This window comes from Brachycentrus maculatus, unplaced genomic scaffold (genome assembly GCF_059751285.1).
Source record: "Brachycentrus maculatus isolate JH-2025_06_01 unplaced genomic scaffold, ASM5975128v1 h1tg000011l, whole genome shotgun sequence".
Lineage (NCBI taxonomy): Eukaryota > Metazoa > Arthropoda > Insecta > Trichoptera > Brachycentridae > Brachycentrus > Brachycentrus maculatus.
Window position 1 is genome coordinate 368,277 of NW_028280765.1, and position 22,101 is coordinate 390,377.

Here is a 22,101-nt window from a genome sequence, read left to right on the forward strand (position 1 = left end):
GGCCAAACATAAATAGTGAAACACCTTGGGCAGGCTATAATGTGGGTCCTACAACAATATTTTGAAATGGCATCACTCATCAAAGAAAGGAATTCGAATATTTTTGAGTATTTTGACATTTCTTCCCCGGCTTGTTTAAAAATATTGGTTGGATTTGGAAGAATATGAAATTTACAAATAAACCACGTTGAAATGGCTCAGCGTATATTAATAGGTGAGTAGATTTTTAATAACTTCAGTTATTTATAAACGAATGTAATTTTAAATTCCTATTTTTTATGTATTGTGGCATAATGCTTGTAAATAAAAATTATATAACCATATCGAATAGGCAAATCTTTTATATCCAATAATAGCTGTTTTATCGCTTTATTTACTGAATATAGTTCAGAAGTATAAACTAGCGTTATTTTTATCCTTGATTGCCATACTACAAAAAATCATAATTTCAATATCATCGCTATATAAGAGCTTTACTGACTATCCTTAACCATTTCTGTAGTCAACCTCTTGGAAAAAAGTGGGTCTAAAAAGCCACATTTTAAAAAAATCATATTTTGAAATATAATAAATCAGTATAAAACATAAATAAACAATATTAGGAAAAAAACAAAAGGAAGAATGGATATATCTAGACTGGTGGGGGAATGGCCCGAGCTGGATTTGGGCAAATCACTAAAAAAAGTTTTGTGTACAATGTGCTCGAACTGGATTCGGGCAAATCACTGTGTCAGCAAAATACCTACCCGAATTGTATTCGGGCAATCACACAAGGTTAATATCAATCACATGCTATTACTGCACATCAGTGCCTGCAAGACGGTAAATGGCTTTAAGATAGGGTCAAAGTACTCAAGTCTTTATTGAATTAATTCTTCATGTAGTATGGCTCAAAATATATTTAATTGTTTACAGGTGGAGGAACGGGATTTATTGGCAAACAATTGGCTCACTTTCTGAAGTGGAATGGTTATGAAGTTACTATTATATCACGTACACCTTCCAAGAACGCTATTACATGGGAGTACTTAGCCAGACATGGAATACCCAAAAGAACGGCATCCGTAATCAACTTGTCAGGAGCAAATGTACTTGATTTTACAAAACGATGGACACCTGAGTAATTATACATATTTTATTAGTGGTATATTTTATTGGGTTTTAAGATATTTAAGTTTGCACTCTGTTTTGACTAGCCACTGTGGTGGCGTGATGGTTAGCGTGTTTATCTACCTTGCTGAAGGTCCCGGGTTCGATTCCCAGGGGGGGTGAAAATAAATATTAGTAATTTTACACTCCATTTATTCATTTATTTAATATTACCCTGGGCTGGTCCCTGAAGCGCAGGAGTGATCACCTTGTCTTCTTGTAAGTAACAATCAACATAACACTGTGTCAATACGACTCAGTGCCCTATGCACCATTGGGTGCAGATAAGGGTTAGAAGAAGATGTTTTGACTATAATCTACACATTATTAGCTTAATGACCTCAATGCTGGCATTATAATATAGGAAAAAACTGTTCATTTTGAGAAACATTGCTTTAATCAAATGTATGTTCCCGATAGTTACCTAAGACAGCGTCGGCATAGATTGTTTCACATTCCTATACACAGGACCAACCTGCCGATGGTTATGCCTGCAGGAAGAGTACCGCTATGTTGAACAATATCTCATTGGATATTGATCTGTTCCATGTGTCTGAAGGAGTTTTCCGAAGCGAGATTCTTGCATATTTTAAATTTTAATGTAATTTAATGTATACGCTTCAAATTTTAAGTTTGTAATGTGCATGTTAATTGTAAATAAATTGAATTGAATTGAATCTATAATAAATTGTTTGTTAGATTCAAGCAAACTGTATACGAGTCCAGGATAAAGACAACATGTATGCTTGCTAAGGCTATAGACGAGAGTTGTGATAAACCAGCTTCCTTTATTGTGATGTCGGGAGTTGGGATTTATCCCCCCTCCGACTGTGTGAACTATAACGAGTACACAGAGGTCCACGAGTTTGACTATCTCTCCAAGCTGTGCCACCACTGGGAAAGTGCAGCTGAACTGAAAAATCCGGGAGTGTGCAAAACGGTAAGTTCACTCAAACATAAATAATTGTGATCTAACGCATCAAAAGCCACTACAATAATTGTGATTTTATATACCAAAAACAGCTATATTATATTATTATAAATATAACATCATCATCATCATCAAACCCTTATCCACACCCCAATGATGCATAGGGCACTGCATTTAAACGCAGTGTTATCTTGACATGAAGGAAAGGTGATCAGCCATCCGCTTCAGGTACCAGTCCAGGGTGATATTGAATAAATATTAGAGTGAAAAAATCACTTTATTTGACCCCCCCTGGGAATCGAACCCGGGACCTCCAGAATGATAGTCGAGCGTGCTGACCATTACACTATGGAGGCGGACAATATAACAAGTAAATAATAATGTTTTAATCTTCTCTTTTGACTGTTTACACTCTAAGAAATAATCTGTTTTTCCAATTCATCCTGTATGCAATACCGCTTATCATGGCCCTACTTAGACTCCAATTTTACAAGTTTTATAGCCTATCCTACTTGTGAGTTATTATAAATTCATGTAATTTATAATTGAAAATTGTAGGCTAAAACATTTTTTTATTAACACTTGAATGCCTACTTTCCCACTTGCATAAGGTACCTATATTTTTCCTACATAAATTCTATGTATTTCTTTTATTAATATAACAAATCGCTTGATTTTTTTTATTTAAGTAAATTACCTCTATTACCATATGAAAACCAATCATACAATATTTCGTAGTCGTACAGGAGAAAGTGACCAACTAACAAAACGTAAAATGTTCAGGAGGGCCATTCAAGTCACTTTTGCTTGGCAAGAAAATAAACATCAATGCAGTTAGTCATTTTTAACAAGTCAATATATTATACTTACAAGTTTAAAATCCGGTTTGGGATTTTTTTCAGGGCAATATTAAGCTAGTAAGATATCAATTGTCAAGTTACTCTATTTACATTAACCACCCTGCTTGTTAAAATCCTTGGTTTTTATTTTCATAAGATTTCTCATATATAACAATATTTATTTACAATGTACCAGACAATTTCGAAAACAAAAGACCCATTTTTGACCTTTTTTTAAATTCTTTGCAAGTCCGAGGCTCTCAAAGCAAAAGGTGCTGGAATTTTTTGGTAATATAATATTCTAGTGAATATTTTTACGAATATATTTTGTATCAATCAACATAATCTCGACATATTCTGCAAATGAGATAGCCAGTGATATTGACCTCTAAATAATAAATGCGCCATATGACTTATTTGTATACATAGGGTGAGTAGGAATAATTTGACAAATCATGGAATGTTTCTGAAGTTGCGGGTTTATTTTTTTGTACCTAAACATGCAGGGTACGGCTTGTAGCATTCGGGCAATAATATAGCGGACTTATCACATACGTTTGTATGGGTGGGGCGATTGAGTCAAATTGATTTTTCATTTTAACCCAACATATAAACTATTTTAGGTTTCAATATATATTTATTTGAATACTGTAATTTAACAAATTTCATTGTTTTTGACATCTGCCTGGGTACAGAGAATAGAGCATGGTTTTATTTTAGTAAAAAAATTACATAAAAACTATAGAAAAAAAATACATGTATACATCTCGGCTGTCCAAATTTAAAACACAGTAAGGGACATTTTTTTTGTAGTACATTTTATTGCTTTTTTGGACTAAGTAGAATCTACTTAGTCCAAAAATGCAAAAAAAATATACTACAAAAAATGTCCCTTATTGTGTTTTGAGTTTGGACAGCTGATCTGTACAAGAAATGTTTTCCGTATATAAGTTTGACTTTCTAAATGCCAGCTCACCTTTGCTGTATCAAATTGCTGATGAAAGAGAATTCTGTGCTATTGGTACTGTTAAATTCTCTTTTTTAGTGTCATGGTGCTACAAGTTTTTTTTTTATATTTGAAGCATTTGGTATATGGTCAGATATTTTAGAGAACATTAGTTTTGTTAGTATATCTCTCATATATATCTCTATGTCTCAATCTCTTTATCAGAACGACCAATACAGCAGCATTACATTAAAAATAATTATGTGTACTTACAATGTCCATTTTTGGTGATTATTTAAAGGTGAATATTCGCAGTGGAGTGGTGCTCGGAAGGGAAGGAGGAATGATAAAGAATCTTTATCTCCCATATTTTTTTGGACTGGGAGGCAGAATTGGAAATGGATTGCAGTACCTGCCCTGGATTCATATTGATGATCTCATACAGCTGTTTTACTTTTGTATTAAAAATGATGTGGAAGGGGTATTAAATGGTGTATCCCCAATGGCTACAACTAATAGTCAATTTACAAGAGTAAGTAGTTATTTTACATTAAGAAAAAAAAATGGTAAAAAATTCTCGAAACACATCATTAAATTCAGATCTTCAATGTGGTCATTTTGTGAGTCTAGCATCGGGTAGTAATATAGATAATATTCATCTACCAATCTTCAGAGGAAAAAATAAGGCACAGAATGTCCAAAATTATGCTTGAAGCCAATAATGCTCGATGAGTATAAAAAATGATAAAAATTTCATTAATTTAGATTTTTTTTTGAAAAATCTCTATTATCCTCCCAAAACAATATAGTTCACTTTTCCATAGTAATCACTGAAACTATAGAAAATTTCAGATTGTTTTAAAGCATAGATATTTTTTAGTTTTTATTTGATTTTTCGCATTCTATGTACAACTAGTAACCATAGTCAACCAAATAATGTAATGCACATAAATTTCATCCAAAGTCACATCAAATTTGGGACTTCCACTCTTCTTATATCCTATACATATTTATAATAACTTCTGTTTTTAGGCTTTCGCTAAGGCTATGAGTCGCCCAGCTCTCTTTCCAGTACCAGCGTTTGTGATGAATCTCCTACTTGGAAAAGACCGGGCAATTATGCTGACCCAAGGGCAGTGGGTCACTCCAAAAAGATGTCTAGAATATGGATTCACCTACAAGTATTGTGATATTGAAGCCGCGTGTAAAGCTGTTGCTTACTTAATTCCCAAAAACTTTTAATTTAGATAATTCATTATTCTCATTAAATTATTCTGTAATTAATGGCTTATGAAAAAAAATAGTAAATTACCCTGTATTCTTACCGAGGAAACGTTCATATATATCGTAACATTGTATTGTCTGAGGCCATATTAAAAGAATATATTTTACTTTCAAAAATGTATTTTAAATTATGTCATTTGAAGCGCGATAACATTTTTTTCGGAAAGAATATATAAAATATTATTAGTTGCGCAAATTCCTAGAATTTCACCATCACGATCGAGAGATACGACTTGTTGCTGTCCAACATTTACTGGTCTATTTTCTCCGCCGCCAATTCTCTGCCTCAGTTGACATCCTTCCCTTGGCGCGGCCTTGCTCCTGTACACGAACAAGTGTCTGTTGGCTTCACACACCACGCCGTAATTCATGTTGGGGGGACAGACTGTGAACTTCTTCTGCTGTTTCGATGATTGGACATATCCGAATGCGAGTAACGTGCCTTCGTGATTGACGGGCCAGATTAGCGCATCTTCGCTGAGCTGGCTAGGTTGCCATATGCAGGTGTCTACATCATGCCGAAGTCCCAAGGCGGGAGGGTCGGAAGGAGTTAGGGCGACAGTCAGGATCACCTGATGGACACTCAACGGAGCTTGATGGGTGACTTTATGGGAGGCGGCATCAATTCTCACTGAAATTTAAAGTTTATATGTTTAAAATATGGTGATAAAGATTGGCAAATATAAAATTCCTTTTATTTTAATTTCTTGCCTCTGAAGGTAAAAGGAGGAAGAAAATATGGAACAAAGGCAAAATAAAGGAATAGGTTAGTGATCAGCAGTTACGAAAAGTTGGATATTTTTTTTATATTTTTATCGAGTTATTTTTTTGTTATAATCCAAGATACTAGGTACTTGCAATGCAATATGCATGGGCGTGTGTCGTACCTATGGTGTTTGATATTATTATGTCACATTTATCTTTAATGCGACGCAATGAGAGGTATGTATGTCACATTCTACTTTACATTTTTGTCTATTTCGGTATTGCAGTGATCGGACAATACAATAAATGAAGAGTTTCTGAGGTTTGTAATTGATATGTGTACTGCATGTAAGCATTCTTCTTTTTGATATCCATAGTATGAATGAATGATGGAATGACTTGAGGCTGAATGTGTTGGTATGGAAAACATCAGGCAAGAACAAAAGTGGCAGACAGTGAGACATAATTTTTAATCTACCAATGGATTTATTGATTTCTAATTAAATGCAATCGGAAATATGGTTTTGAGATATAAAACTTTTCGGGATAAGTGCAGTTAAGAACTGATCAAGTTATATCTTAACTACTGAAATTTCGCAATGTAAGTATTATTTTTGAATATATATAGAGTGTGCCTCGCTAAATGTTGATGGAAAAGGTCATAGAGAAATGTAATAAGTCAGAAAAGGCCAATTACTGAAACTTAATTAACTGAAACTACGAGTCTTTTTTTCAATCTTATTAATGAAAAATTAAACAAAAACTACCTAAGCAAGTATTCTCTTCAGAAACAGCATCACATTCTTCCAGCTGCTGGTTGTTGAAGGCAGCTGGCGTGGCCTCGGCGGACAGTTCAGTATCGCTACAGAGGTGCGCCAGCCTGCGATGGACTTCCTCCACCAGCCCAGGATGCATCACTTGCTCGCCATTCTCATCTCCTCCAGCCAAGAAGTCAGCCCACATGGCTCCAGATTGATATTTAGTCAACAAGACATCTAACTTTCCGTTTTCGTCCACATTCCACGTAGTCAACTCAATATCGATCATGGAATGCAACTCTCCTTTCAACAGCTCATTACCTTTGTAAATTATTGTTACAGATTTAGAAGAAGTTTCTATTTTAAGAGATGATTTGTCATAGTTTTTATCCAATTGGAGGGTTAATGTTATATCCTCGCCAGTCTGGAGCCATGTGTAAATCAGATTTTTTTCTATCGGTTGTGGTTGGTCAGCGATCACACTATTTAAGTCACTCGTAAACTTAAATTCATGATCGCTGGCGATGTAAATTCCGAGACATCGAGGCTCTAAAGCCGCATAATGCAAGGACCCTTGCCCTTTCAATTGTTTCACAGATACCACATTCCATATTTGGTTTTCCCTTTTTAAGGACACCCATTCTATCACCGAATCAAATGTTTTGTCTCTTTGTTGAATACGTTGCAAGAGACAGTGAATCACTTTCTTCCCTTCTTCAATTTCTAACCTACAATCTATTATCACAAAGCATATTCCTGCGCCCAAAACTTGGTCAGAAAAAATACAATCCCATTTGATGTCCGCTCGATTTCTATTTCCTGTTTTGACAATATGTAAGGTTCCAGCACCGTCCGCTAATAATGCATACTGTTCAGAGCAGAATTTCAAAGATACGTGATAGTGGCCAGGCTGTCTCTCGATATGAGATGGGACTTCGTAAACGTTTTCTAAATCTTCCAAGTTTCGATTATCTTTTAGGAGTATTTTATTCACCTTCCAGTTTTCGTCAATAAAATAAGCTCCGCTGTCAGCCCACAGATCGTACACAAGATGATTGTGCAAGCCAAATAATTTGGCGTGTATGAGAGAATACTGTTCATCACTTGGATAAACTCGGTCGATGTTAGTTTCTAACGTCTTTCGCCATACCGGTATTGGGTCTAATGATAACTTATAACCGTCAAAATTTGGTTGCAAAAGTGTTCTGTTAGGGCGTAATTCCACTAAACACTTCATGGTATAAAAAAATCTTAAATTGAAAAACAATTCTAAGTTGCTGCACTTTACCACGAGCTCTCAAATATTTCAAAGGATATTTAATAAAAAAATAACTAATGACACAATTATGACATTTACACCATAGAAAAAACACGTCGTGATCATAAACATATATACTATATGATGTGCGTTCATAGACAAAGTCCATAATATTTATGGATACTTTGTAAAAAAGTTTTTCCTCGTAGGTACCCAATGCAATAAAAATTCAGAATATCATAAAATAGTATGTATATGTTTTACTTTATTAGCATTTTGTTTATAACGATGAAATTATAAATTAAATTATTGTAAGAAATATTCACAAAATTATTTGATTTCAAAACTGTTAAATTTGTTTTATAATTATCCATAAATAGTTGGTTATGCAAAAAATAAAAATTTAGTTCTTCAACAACAAAAAAATATTATTTTGGGGGATGGGTTTGATATTATACCTAACTGTGAAGGTTTAAGAGTATCTCGTTATAAAATTTTGTAAACACGGTGCATAATTACGGTTAGTATAAAAGAAATTCGTATAAGCAAGAGAATTTAAAAATTCTAATCACGTTTTAAATATTTTATTTAGTGCGTGTATCGTAAATATGGATAATTTTAAGAGGTATTGACCGCTATCTTAACGTTTAATTATTATTGTTGTCAAGTGAGGATTTGCGTCGTGTTACAATATATTAAATATTAGTTTGGCATCATTGAGCTTCAAATAAACCAGCATACAAATAAAAGAGAATGTAATGATTACATAAGTTCAAAGGAGGTTTTAAAAAATCCAAGGAGATCTTTTCAAGAATAAACAAAGACGTAAGTGTTTTACATTTTACATGTATTTTATTTTATAAAACCACTAAAATTATTACAGACATATTTTGAATAAAAATGTATTCACGTTTATAAATAACAATAATAATGAAGTATGACTAGGGATTCATATTTATTTTTTATTGGCGTTTTCTTGGATTCTGTTGATTTCATCAACCAAACGGAAAACGAATTTGGTTAAGGTGGCTTGTTGCAGTTTTCCTACATCCATAACTTCCTCATGATTGGCTTCGCTAGAGCTGTGATAGTCTGTTACACAAATGTTTGTAATCAAACTGAAGGCAAATACTGTGATATCACAGTGTCGAGCGGTTATTACCTGCAAAAACATCAATAATTTAAATTTAAGTAGGTAAAAAAATACATAAGCAAACTATGATATCTCTCAGTATGAATATCAATTTAAAATAATCTTCATATAAAAGATTATCTTTGGTTTCATAAAAATCTAAAATATCAATACCTTCATTCGTCATTTCCATTTGCAAAACTTGGGGATATATTTGATTATTGCTAATATTTTTTTACTAATCTGGCATTAACTTTGTGGAATAACATGATTTAAAAATATAAATAAAACACTTGTAAAGACCACTTTTTGAGTTTATTAATGTAAACACGACTAGTTTTGAGGACTACAGATGTTCTCGTCAACAGGTGAAAATACAGAATCTTTATTGCAATTTTCGAAACTATTCGTATTTACATAATAAAGTAAAAAAAAGTGTTTTATTTGTATATTTAAATTATTGCGAGTAGGTACGTATGTTTTGAAAAATTAATTTGTATGCGGTCAATCTTCTTCTAACCCTTATCCAAACTCAATGGTACATAGCCTATGTAACATAGACCAATGCATCGTATAGAAACAGTGTTATCTTGTTCGTTAAATAAACGAAGGAAAGGTGATCAGCCTTCTTTTTTTGTACCAGTCTAGGGTCATATTAAATAAATATTAGACTGAAAAATCACAATTATTTATTTTGTTCGTCTTGGGAATCGAACCCGAGACCTCCAGCATGGTAGCCTAGCGCGCTAACCACTACACTATGGAGGCGGTCAATACTAATACAAAAAATCATTGCAATTATTTGCAGCTCCGACTGCTAAATACTTGGTATAGGGATCTCAAAGCACACGGTAGAAGTAGGGTGTAGAGTATGTACATAGGATCCAAGCTCCGTTTATTCGAGTAGGGAGTATTCTGCCTATTTTCTACCTCGCATACACGTACTTTTTAAGGCACTTATCATATCAACCCTTGGTTCCTACCTATTTCAGTGCTCTGGTTTTAGCCCGAGAATTCTTCAAGGTTTTGAAGTGTGTAAGGCTTGTTAATTATATTGCGTTTGATTTAAGAGTATAAGGGACTGATGTATAATAATAATATTTAAATTAATTAATGTATACGTAGTTACGTTAGTTTTTACGTTGGGAATAAGAATATAAACCACTGTTAACTATGTAAATTATAGTAATATTTGAATGCATACCTCGTGCACTGTAGACATTCCCACCGCATCAACTCCCAACATTTTCAGCATTTTAAGTTCGGACACGGTTTCGAAATTAGGACCTCCGAGACATGTGTAAACTCCCTCATGCACTATTCCATCAATATTAAGGGATTTGGAAACCTGTTCACAAAATACACAATTATATACACAATATATTTTGTTTGAATACGAGATATTGCTTTCAGTATTCAACCCCCAGTCAACTAATATTATTTTGCATTAATGTACAGCATTTTTTTCATCTAATTTGTATTCATTTGTGTTCACTTTCGCATGGTCAACATAAGTTTTGTACCGCAATGGCGACAGAGACGGTAAAATAAGTCTTAAAGTAGGTACCCACGATATTCTTTCGGGTAGGTTTTCTGCGACTGGAAAGTGAAATACCCCCCCCATAACGTTGAGACAGGTACCGCGTTATCAATGTGAACGTTGTGGGGAGTTAATGTTTCTAAATTGTATTTTAATTTGAAATGACTCATTTCAGTCTTTTCTGCTGGTTAAAGTGTATAAAATACAATTTTAAAGATTATCCACTTACTCGTATAACATTCCTTCTAATAATGCGGTACCTATCTCAATGTTATAGGGGGTTTTACTGTAATACTAATTGATATTTTTTCTGTTGTCAGCAATCCTCTATCCCCTATTTAAATAATTATATTTAAATAATTAATAATAAATAAAAAAAAATTCAGTATTGAATAGTTTGTTTTAATATAATTTATAAGGTTATATAACAGCATTCTCATATTTTTTCTCAATGAGATATTTTCCCCCTCTTTTTAAATAACTAGAAAAAACAGCATTTTTTCATTAATTTCGGAATCGTATACGTAAATACCTAATATATTGGCTGCAACTGAAAGGTTTTTAAGCATGGTACATTTTTTTAGATTTGCTATGCGCATTTTATCCGTCAATTTTGGAGCTTTTATCTACGGGTGCACGATACACGATACAGTATTGTACCGCATAACATAGATTTCATTCACAGCTTGTATTTATTATCGTTATCTCAGAGGAGTGTTGACTTAAGGTCAGTTTTGGAATGACGCAATTTTGTAAAATACAGCAATAATATAAATGAATCATTTTAGGAAAACAATCTATATGAGCGGTTTGTTTGATTTTAAATATGAAAAAAATAATGATTGCGCTGTTTTTTAATGCAGCTTCCTGCATATATTTTAAGTAGGTATTTATTCGATGTTATAGGATTATGTTTCACTATCCGTAAACACCAATGCTATCGGTAAACCTATTTTAACTATTTTATTTGAACGATTTTAGTTTTACGAAAGCTACGTGAAAATGGTTTTGTTTTTAATATGTAAAAAATTAGATTTTTCTTTAAATTTACATATCGCTCACTCCTTTCAAGAACGTCATAAATAAAAAAAACTTGATTTTTCCGGAGAACGTTTTTTAAGTTTAAAAATATAATACAATATATTCAATATAAATATCAAGCCTCTTATTGGATTTTTTATTATGCAAACTATACTTTTTTAGGTAAAACCTAAAGGTTTTTTCTCCATTTGAAAAATATTTAATAAATTTAAAAAAATAATTAAGCAATACCTTTTCTTCAAAATCCAAAAACAAAATTTTCTGCCCTGTAGTGGGTTAATATTAAGTTAAAAATATGCATCTTTTGCTGGTATATAGTACATTTTCTGGGCATTCCGAAAACGTGCAGAACTGAAAATTGACGATTTTTTATTTATGACGTTCTTGAAAGGAGTGAGTGAAATAACAAAAGTTAAAAAAGGGGAATAAATTAAATTAATACTTAGGTGAACTTAACTCCTAACATGGACTAACACATATGCATCGCTTGAATACGGATTGTTAAAAAAAACACGTACGGATGCACAAAACAAACAACAGAGCAACTGTTTGTTATATCAACCAATTTATAGATACTAGCTAAATATAAAAAAATACGAACAAGTATTGCTTGGAAAACATTACTTTATCTTAAAGCAGCAAGCCCACCAACGCATTTGATTGACTGTACATGAAATAAAATAAATAAACATAATTATTCTTTGTTTGGTAACTTTTTCGTCATATGTTTTTTTAGACATTATTATGACCTTGGGGGACATTACTAAAATAAAATAAAGAAGTACTACACGATTAAATTATTATATATATATATATATATATATATATATATATATATATATATATATATATATATATGTATATGTATATATATATATATTTATATATATATATATATATATACACACATATATATATGTATATATATATATATATATATATATATATATATATATATATATATATATATATATATATATATATATATATATATATATATATATATATATATATATATATATATATATATATATATATATATATATATATATATATATATATATATATATATATATATATATATATATATATATATATATATATATATATATATATATATATATATATATATATATATATATATATATATATATATATATATATATATATATATATATATATATATATATATATATATATATATATATATATATATATATATATATATATATATATATATATATATATATATATATATATACTTGGGTTTGTTTTTATGCGGATCTTTTTTCAGCGATTTTGAAGTTATGCGATTTTTTTTATGCGAAACAGCATTAAAAAAATAAAATTTAGACTAGTGCAGGTTACAACCGTTAAAGTGTCACTGGCACAAAGTTAAGCTCAAATCTTACATCATATTCAAGAGATGGTTAATTGGAAAAAACATAAAAGCACTTGTAATTAGGATTGAAGATTTATCTCAAAAACGATTTTCCATATGTGGATATTTAATTAAGTAAAAAGCTCTTCTGTTTTTATTTTCACGATTTTTTATAAACTTTTTATTTGCAATTTTTGGTACATTATATCATTTTGATTTAAAGTTATGCGGTTATTAAAAATAATGAAACACATCCCCCAGTTTTGTATGTATTTTTTTATGCGTATTTTTCTATGAGACTCCCCGTGGAACGTATCTATCGCATAAAAAGAGACTTTAGTGTATATAAATTTATTTTTATCACCTTTTTAGCGATGTCAATCAATTCTCTATTGTAAGCTTTGTTCATTGGCGGGAAACGGGGTCCAAATCTTTCGTCGTTCGGTCCTTGAAGTGGATTGTTGCCAGCGAATCCCATGAGGTTGATGTGATCTTTAACTAGCATGATGTCTCCTACTTTGAAGTCAGAGTTGAGGCCCCCTGCCGCGTTCGTGGCTATGAGATGGGTCACTCCGAGTAACTTCATCACTCTTATTGGCATGCAACACTAAAATATATATATTTAGAATTATTTAAAAATCAAGTGAATTTGCCAGACGTGGGAGGTATTAAAACTTCAACTGTAAAACTCAAAAAGACGATGAAATTTCTGGAAGTTTTAATAAACTCGTTTCTATAACAACACTTTTCTTTTTAGTTTTTCTTACTTGTTTGTCAATTGACACTTTTTGATACACAAAATAAAATTTAAACAATAATATGGATAAGAATATGGGTATAGATAATACATCTTGTAACAATAGATCTACGATATATCATGGATATTGAGATATTGTCATAATGATAAAACATAGGTTGTTTTTAGAAAACACTTTGAAAATTTTGCATGTTTATTCTTCCCCTGCTCTGGTTAAAAGGAAAATCGTGAATATTGATTTAAGAATTAAATTTTTTTATTTGACTTTGATTTTTATAAATGTACCTTTTGTAAGCAAGGGAGTTCATTGCTTTGAATTAATGTACATTACACTGAGGTTTCAAGACGTCCCGTTTTCATCTATCATACCTATTTGAGAACATTATCACACATGTGGTATATTAAAAAATAAACATTTATTAAATTTGTGCTCACAATTTGTGCTCCTGCATAATAGCTATGCAATCTGCCCAACATTAAGCTTTTATACTCCGCGGAAGCGCATTACTAAAATTAAAACCATCGAAATTATTGCTTGTTTTTTATTATTATTTCTATTTATTTATTGTTTTGTGAATTCGTTATAAGGATGTCTACCATGGCTTAATCTTCTTCTTCTTCATGTGCTGTATTAGGTCCCCCCAACGTTGGCGATCACTATGGCAAAGGCTTCGCGATCCTGCGCCGTCCGGAACAACTCCACTCAATGGCTTAATCACGTAAGATTCAATTCTATTGAAAATGGATGACTGACCATTCTCCGAAAATGTCTTTGCACTATTCCTTGTCTGTCTGCTGTGCTGGTCGGGGTTGTGGGCGTCTGTGTACCGGCCAACGTCGGGTCGGAATCGGATCTAGCTGACTAATTGAACTAAATACTAATCCCTTTCACTGCCTACACTGGGGTACTTCTAGAAAATTTGGTGACGGATTTACAAACTTTTATTTATTAAAATTGGCAGTGACAGGTATATGGGAAGCTTTTAAATGTAAATTAACAGTAAAATTAGGATACGATTTTATGTTGTTTCACATTTTCAATAAATTTCTCAACTCTGATAAAAAAAAATGCTTTCCAAGAGTAGATCTGTCAGGAAGCCTAGATTCTTCTGTATCAGATCTGGACATTCGGCGGGACATTCAATATTAAAAAGGGAATGATTGTTCATACTTTCCAAAGCGGGTATCCTTCGTAGTAGTGGAATCTCCCCTGCATGCAGACGACGGGAATAGTGCCGAGGTTCCCGAACACGAGTTGCCCGATGTGCCCCTCTACAGTGCTGAGGGGGAAGTTGGGAATGTCCTCATAGGGGAAGCAGACCTTGTCCGTGAGACTCTCGGCTAATGGGCCTGAAAACAATTTCGGATCTTCAATTTAAATTAACACTCTGCTCTGTACTCAATCGCGTTAACATATACAAACAAGAACGCGGCGCGCGGCGGTCCGTTATTGCTACAGTTCAGAGATGGCGAACCTTTTTATTTTTATTTTTTATCCATTTCACGGGTCACATGGGTTGAGTTTATAGTTTAAACAATGGTTGAGGGGATCCCGAGGGGTGGGGACGAAGTTTCGGCCTCTGTCCGTACATCCTCCTCCCCCCTCATTAATTGAATAGAGCATTATTTATTTCTTCAGAAATATTTTGAAGATTTTACTCTATGTGCAGCTGACAGAGAGTCCCTCAGGACTCTATAACTGCTGCGGGTGGATGGCGGGCTCAGATTCCAAAAAAAAAAGTTTAAACATTGGTATTTACATTATATCTGTCATAAAAATCTAAAAGTAAATAACTACTAATTCCTTGCACTGTCTACATGTATTACATTATGGATTTACAAACTTGTATTTATTTAGATTGGTAGTGACAGGGATATTGAAAACTTTTAAATGTAAATTCACAGTAAAATCGGGATATAATTTTGTTTCACATTTTCAATAAATTTAGTTTATAACTTGTTTTTTTTTTAAAATATTGGTTTGCAAGAGAAAGTCTGTCAGGAAGCCTAGATTAATGTTTCTGTATCAGATCTGGGAATGCGGTGGGACAGCTTTCAATGCGAGAAAAGTCCTCGCTATGTTACTTGCATTATATCTGTAAAGATGGTTTGACGTTTTGATTCGTTTGGAAAATGAATAAAATCAGCGTCAGCGGTACTTTTTACCATACATACTGCAACAGCATATAAGTATGTAGTAAAAAGTACCGCTGACGCCGGGCAATTTTTTTTTTCTTTTTACTTCGTGGCTTCGTGAATTTATCAGTTTTTTTGTATATTTCGAAGCGAGACTTATTCAAGATGGCGTCTTTTTATTTTTTATTTAATGAGAGTTTTAAATAAAAACAATCATTTCTAAAATAATACAGATAATTAGAATTCTTCTTTTACGCTGTTTTTTTTTCAGTAAAATCTCAAAAGTACGAAAAGAAGTTTCAAGTAAAATACATACGTTTATGTAAATTCAGATCGATTCAACGAAGGGAGGCAGGTTAAAAGTGAGATCTAAATAAACAATGATTAGTGTTATTTCTACAAGTTTAATTAACTATGTAATGAATGGTGATATAAGGAAAGAATACGAGGCTGAGATAAGTGCTATCGATAAGTGGTCAAGTCATGAGTCGGAATAACCGGCTGGTATGTATGAGGAGTTGCATATGTGGAAGAGGCGAAGATTGGCATGGCATTCTATTCTCTCTGCCTACCTCTGCGGAGAAGCGGCGTGATGCCTTTTAGTTAGTTTTAATTTATAAGATTTTTAAAAATTTATAATTCACTACTACTTGAACTTCATGCGTTGTGTTTCTAAGTACTTACAAATATCGTCACTTCCCTGACTAACTGTAGTATCTGACTTTATACAAATTTTACAGTAGACCGTATTTCTGTGTTGCGGTTATAATTGTTTTTGGTAATGTTAACTGCACTCGGGAGCGATGAATTTTTTGCTCTTCATTTTGTTTTGTTCTCTTCATTTTGATTTTATTATTGTTTTTAAAACCTAAAGGTAACTGTTAAATTTTCAAATATACGTATAAGCACATGCACGCAAAGGAAATGTGTTCCAAGTTACGACAATTTATCAGGCGAGCGACGATATTACGATAAAAAGTTATAATAAAACAACTTAATTTGTTAAATAATTATCTTGCAGACAGGTTCCCAATGAACGCGTTATGTCGAGGTTATCTACTGATTTATACTAACTCGTGTTTATTAAACATGTTTAAGCAGGGGCGTGCCTTCCATATCGGCAGAAAAACAGTGCCTACCCTAGATTATTCGCATTCCATGTAGAAACACGACCAGTGCCCTACTATACCTTATCCTTACCCAATCCTACTGCCTGATTCTGCATTAAAAACTCTGTGCACGCCACTGTGTATAAAGTACTTAGAAACTAGTATAAGTAAATACCCATACAACATCAATATTAATAACGTATATAATATTAAAATTACGTACTCATTCCAGATCCACAAATGATGCCGATGGACGGTCTTGTGGAGATTCGGTCCAGAAGAAAGTTCGCAGTTTCCAGTAAGGATTCGTAAGTATATCTGAAATATACCATATATTGAATAAGTAGTGGGTGGTGTAAAATAATATATTTATATCGACTGTAGAGGGCATAAAGGATATATCTGTATGTGACCATGGTCAAAAACGACATTTTACTGCAACTGTAATGACTAGAAAAAAGTAAGTACTTTATTCTAAATAAAAAATAATATTGAAATTTTACGGTACGTGCAAGTTAATCAGTATATTTTAACCCTTTCTGGTCCCCCAAAATTAAAAAAAAAATCTAGGTAGACAGTCTTTTGTCCTCTGTTCCACATACTGTTGTATAGATACGAGTGACAAAAATGTAAGCTTGGAACATTTTAATTTCATTACATTTTGATATATTTAATCGGCCCTTTATTAAAAGGAATACAGTTGCGGTGGACCGGGCTTGAACCGAAAAACTTTGACTGGGAGTCCATGTCGGTAACCAAGGGACCACAACTCGACTTTTTGCATTTTTGAAATGCGTATTGTTATGTTGTTGACATGGTAAAATAATCGACATCAAATCAATTTCAATTATCTGGTTTTCTTTGAATATAAATACATATGTTAATGAATTTATATCGGAAATAATAAGTAAATAATTAAATAGTAATGGAGGGGATGTAGGCCAACTTGGAACTTAATATTCATATACATACAATATGTATTAAACGTGAGGAAATCTGGATATAAACGCCATTGTGTTTAATTCCTTAATGGCTAACTCTAAAGAAATATTGCACAGAAAATCGTTAACCCATTTTCATCATTATAAGATATATCTAATAACATCATGTGTAAAAAAACATGATATGATTATTTAATTGTTTATCTCATTTATTAATGTATTATCTGTTTTCTTTTATCGTTTAAAAAAAGCCATTTATTCGGTAATTTATATACGTTAAATGTCAGGGATACATTTCGTCGTATATTTTAAATTAAATGTCGTTTATTTTATTATAAATCATTTTTTATCCATGACTGTTTTATTTTAATTTCTTTTCTTTTCTCTTTAACTATATCGATTTCAATCGAAATATTTAGTAGGTATTTATTCTTGCTTTAAAGAACTCTCAACGTTCTGTATTTAGTACATTGTTGACATTCACGCAGTCGGGGATAATATTTATCAATTAATTTTTATTTATTTAAAATCATTTTACATGCATAAGTATATCATATATATATAATATTCCCGATACGTAATTTCTATTACTCATTTTGGGACATGGGATTAACGTCAGCAAAAACTGATTGCAAAATGTTAAATTTAAAGCAATAATAGGTATAGCGAATAGGCATTTAAAAATGGTAAGAAGCATGTTGAAAAAACGAGAAAATGTTACTAATTACTAACACAAATATCTTTCCAAAAAGTTTCTTTCAGTTCATTTATATATTTATATATATATATATATATATATATATATATATATATATATATATATATATATATATATATATATATATATATATATATATATATATATATATATATAAATAAATATATATATATATATATATATATATATATATATATATATATATATATATATATATATATATATATATATATACATATATATATATATAAATAAATATATGCATATATATAAATATATATATATATATATATATATATATATATATATATATATATATATATATATATATATATATATATATATATATATATATAAATATGTGTGTGTGCCTGTGTGTTTGTGTGTGTGTGTGACTTTTCCAGTACAGATAATAATTAAAGAAAGTATTAATTATATTATGAATAACAAATTATATAAGCTTTTATAAAACATGTTTTTTAAATCAATTATTACGTTATCGTTATTTTTTATATGGTCACTTAATTAGAAAAAAATATACGTATGTACTCTTCGACAACAATTCACTATCATAACCTCTGTATTTTCATTAACACACGTAATTAATAAATAATCAGCCTATTAAATATGCTGTGAATTTCAGAAACAAGACATTTTGATAATATATTGGATGTTTCTTTCGCGAGTGATAAATGGAAGTTTATTACGTATTTTCTACTTTTAATGCGAATAATTTTATAATTATTTAAATATTACGCATCGTTTGAACGCCATTCAATTTGATAGAAGCTTATTATTTTTTAGTATAAAAGCGATACTGAGCTTCTTAATTTCGATGAAAATTTTTTCTAATTTAACTGTGTATTTCTTCAGTTACAATAGACCTGATATGGTCGCGGTGACATAAGGGATGCAAGATCCCTTGACCCCCCAAAGGAAAAAAAAATTTCTTAAAATGATAAATTGATTAATTGATTTAAAGATAGCAACGAGAACATTAAAAAAGGTTTTTAAAGTTAAAATTAATTTGTGTATGGGATTTCATTATCAATATCTTAAAAATGGGATTTTTTATGTATAAGGGCTGATTGATAAACTTGCAAAAGACTTTTTTCTCCGGGGAAGAAGATTATAATTGTATTATTATTTCCAAAGAATCATCTTAGTCAACCACTTGAAGAAGAAAAAATGATGATATCTTATAACGGAATATTATTACGTAGACCGACTGAAAGAAAAGGATGTTCAAAAATTGACATCATTAAATAAAACTATTCTTAACTTGGTATTTTAAAATACTTTTCAATCGGCCCAATATATCAAAATACTAGTCTTATAATATCAATTTATTAGAATTATGGAAGGCCGATATTAATACCAAATATATTTAATCTAAAAAACAAAAAAAGTTTTATTGCATAATTGAATTAATTATGTTTTGTTCAATCGGAAAACAAAAACATCTTATAATAATGGTGATTATTGTTGATAATAGGTCTCGTGGAATACCCAATAAAGTTTAAGAATGTCATCATACAGATTTACGATTCACGAGTATATATGTGTTTATTTTATTGTTGAATGACGTGGGTAGGTTCATGTTTTTAATTAACTAAATGATATGAATATAAGAGTAGTTCTTGTTTACTATAAAGCAAAGGCTGTCATGGAAACTTGATTAGTGTGTCAACAAACTACTGTGTATGTGTTTACACACACACAATATATATATATATATATATATATATATATATATATATATATATATATATATATATATATATATATATATATATATATATATATATATATATATATATATATATATATATATATATATATATATATATATATATATATATATATATATATATATATATATATATATATATATATATATATATATATATATATATATATATATATATATATATATATATATATACATATACATAAAATATGGCATAAATGACAGATAGTGTCTTTTTTAACGTCTTATTTTGGCAAAATGAAAATCATTATTGGGCTATTGTACTTTGAAAACAGGTCATATAACATAGTTTAAAAAAGTATGAATTACGTTAAAATAAAATAAAGCTATGAAATTGGTGTCATACGATTATTTGATGAATGAACTTCTGTTTGCTTGTAACCGTAAATATAATAATTGTAAACCTATCATTTGAATTTGAAAACCTTAACGGGGTTGACTTGACGACTAGGGTCATAAAAATAAAGGTTTTTCTTAGAATTATATAGCTATTGTAATTACTTTCACAAAAAAGATATATTTTAACAAAAAATAAATCATTTTGCAGGTAATGTATGTAAAACAATGGATGATAAAATCATTTGATTTAAATTTATAAGAAATCCTCTAATAACCTAATAAAAAGTTATAATTAAAAAAAAATAGTAATAAACATGAACATTTTCTGTTTATCCATTAGTCAGTAGACTTGTGCATAGCGCTGATAAATTTTTAAAATTCCGTCATGCAAGATTATGCTTTAAGAAAAAAACTGTTGGCATTTTATTTCTGGTTTCTATACATAACCAGATTTTTTATTGTCAAAACATGTTTTGTGTTATCCGGATTCTAAATACACACTCGATTACCGTATACGTGTTAAATTAGTTTGACAAAATATAAGCATTGAAATTTTTCTCTTACAAAAATAAATTTAAAAAAATAAAGGTAATTGAAAATCAATGTAAAATAATTTTTTTTTTTTAACTGACAATATATAATTATTTTTTTTTCACTTTTTAAAAAACCTTTAATCTTTAGATATTTAAAAAACACTTACGTTGAAGTGGTAAGTAAATCGATTCCTTGTCCCAAATCACTTCGTAGCTCTGGCAGTTTATTCACATCCATGCCTCTTTTACTTCCGTTAGTGACGGAGCCGTTAATTTGAGACATATTAAAAAGTAGATATTTAAAATAACTGTATCGACTGAAGGCGTGTTAATATTATTTCTTCACGAGAGTGATAAACTGTCGTAGGGTACGTATCGCTTCAGACTCCTTATCAAACAAACATCGGTCAGCATTGAGATTCGTCTTATATGTGTATACTCCCACTCGGCAGCGGCGATCGGCAAAGTTAAATTATTATTATTTTATGTTTTGTCGCTTTATAACACTACTTCTCAAACTTTATCATGCAAGAATTTTCAATTTTTGACCAGTTTCTCACATTATGAGTTTCTCCAGGGTATGCTTGGCTATAATAGTTTAGAGACTAGAAGGAATGTGTATTTCATTACGGATTTTTATCGATTGTTGCGCGGTATGATCGATAATCCTGAAATTATCCGGAACATTGGTCTGAATGTTCCCGATAGTTACCTAAGACAGCGTCGACATAGATGTTTTCACATTCCTATACACAGGGCCAACCTGCCGATGGTTATGCCTGTAGGAAGAGCTACCGCTTTGTTGAACAATATCACATTGGATATTGATCTGT

The 22,101-nt window shown here is 31.0% G+C and overlaps 3 protein-coding genes across 4 annotated transcripts; 1 reads left to right on the top strand and 2 right to left on the bottom strand.

Moving 5' to 3' along the window:
• The first annotated feature begins 9 nt into the window (after positions 1 to 9).
• Positions 10 to 5,266, top strand: LOC148313450 (epimerase family protein SDR39U1-like). Its single transcript, XM_088262174.1, has 5 exons — positions 10 to 214; positions 916 to 1,120; positions 1,849 to 2,089; positions 4,167 to 4,397; positions 4,898 to 5,266. Exons 1-5 carry the CDS (start codon positions 193 to 195, stop codon positions 5,105 to 5,107), a joined length of 909 nt encoding a protein of 302 aa, XP_088118300.1. The 5' UTR covers positions 10 to 192; the 3' UTR covers positions 5,108 to 5,266.
• On the bottom strand, positions 5,252 to 7,996 carry LOC148313451 (nudC domain-containing protein 1-like). The gene is made up of 2 exons (XM_088262170.1): positions 6,622 to 7,996; positions 5,252 to 5,780 (listed from the first exon to the last, which is right to left on the bottom strand). Exons 1-2 carry the CDS (start codon positions 7,847 to 7,849, stop codon positions 5,278 to 5,280), a joined length of 1,731 nt encoding a protein of 576 aa, XP_088118296.1. The 5' UTR covers positions 7,850 to 7,996; the 3' UTR covers positions 5,252 to 5,277.
• A 704-nt stretch (positions 7,997 to 8,700) lies between these two features.
• Positions 8,701 to 21,680, bottom strand: LOC148313452 (purine nucleoside phosphorylase-like). 2 transcript variants are annotated; one of them, XM_088262201.1, is made up of 6 exons: positions 21,436 to 21,680; positions 17,190 to 17,284; positions 14,893 to 15,071; positions 13,329 to 13,571; positions 10,207 to 10,350; positions 8,701 to 9,032 (listed from the first exon to the last, which is right to left on the bottom strand). In XM_088262201.1, exons 1-6 carry the CDS (start codon positions 21,549 to 21,551, stop codon positions 8,826 to 8,828), a joined length of 984 nt encoding a protein of 327 aa, XP_088118327.1. In that variant the 5' UTR covers positions 21,552 to 21,680; the 3' UTR covers positions 8,701 to 8,825. The 2 variants fall into 2 exon arrangements, with proteins under 2 accessions (XP_088118327.1, XP_088118320.1); XM_088262194.1 differs by having other exon boundaries at positions 14,893 to 15,089.
• Positions 21,681 to 22,101: the final 421 nt, after the last annotated feature.

Bases quoted from the DNA above. Each gene is read 5' to 3' on its own strand.
- LOC148313450 (XM_088262174.1), top strand. From the start codon at position 193: ATGGCTCAGCGTATATTAATAG. The intron at 215-915 runs GTGAGTAGATTT...AATTGTTTACAG, and splicing joins GGCTCAGCGTATATTAATAG to GTGGAGGAACGGGATTTATT. The intron at 1,121-1,848 runs GTAATTATACAT...ATTGTTTGTTAG, and splicing joins ACAAAACGATGGACACCTGA to ATTCAAGCAAACTGTATACG.
- LOC148313451 (XM_088262170.1), bottom strand. From the start codon at position 7,849: ATGAAGTGTTTAGTGGAATTACGCCCTAACAGAACACTTTTGCAACCA. The intron at 5,781-6,621 runs GTAGTTTTTGTT...TTTAAATTTCAG, and splicing joins TGAAGAGAATACTTGCTTAG to TGAGAATTGATGCCGCCTCC.
- LOC148313452 (XM_088262194.1), bottom strand. From the start codon at position 21,551: ATGTCTCAAATTAACGGCTCCGTCACTAACGGAAGTAAAAGAGGCATG. The intron at 17,285-21,435 runs GTAAGTGTTTTT...GGTATATTTCAG, and splicing joins GATTTACTTACCACTTCAAC to ATATACTTACGAATCCTTAC. The intron at 15,090-17,189 runs GTACGTAATTTT...TTTAAATTGAAG, and splicing joins CATTTGTGGATCTGGAATGA to ATCCGAAATTGTTTTCAGGC.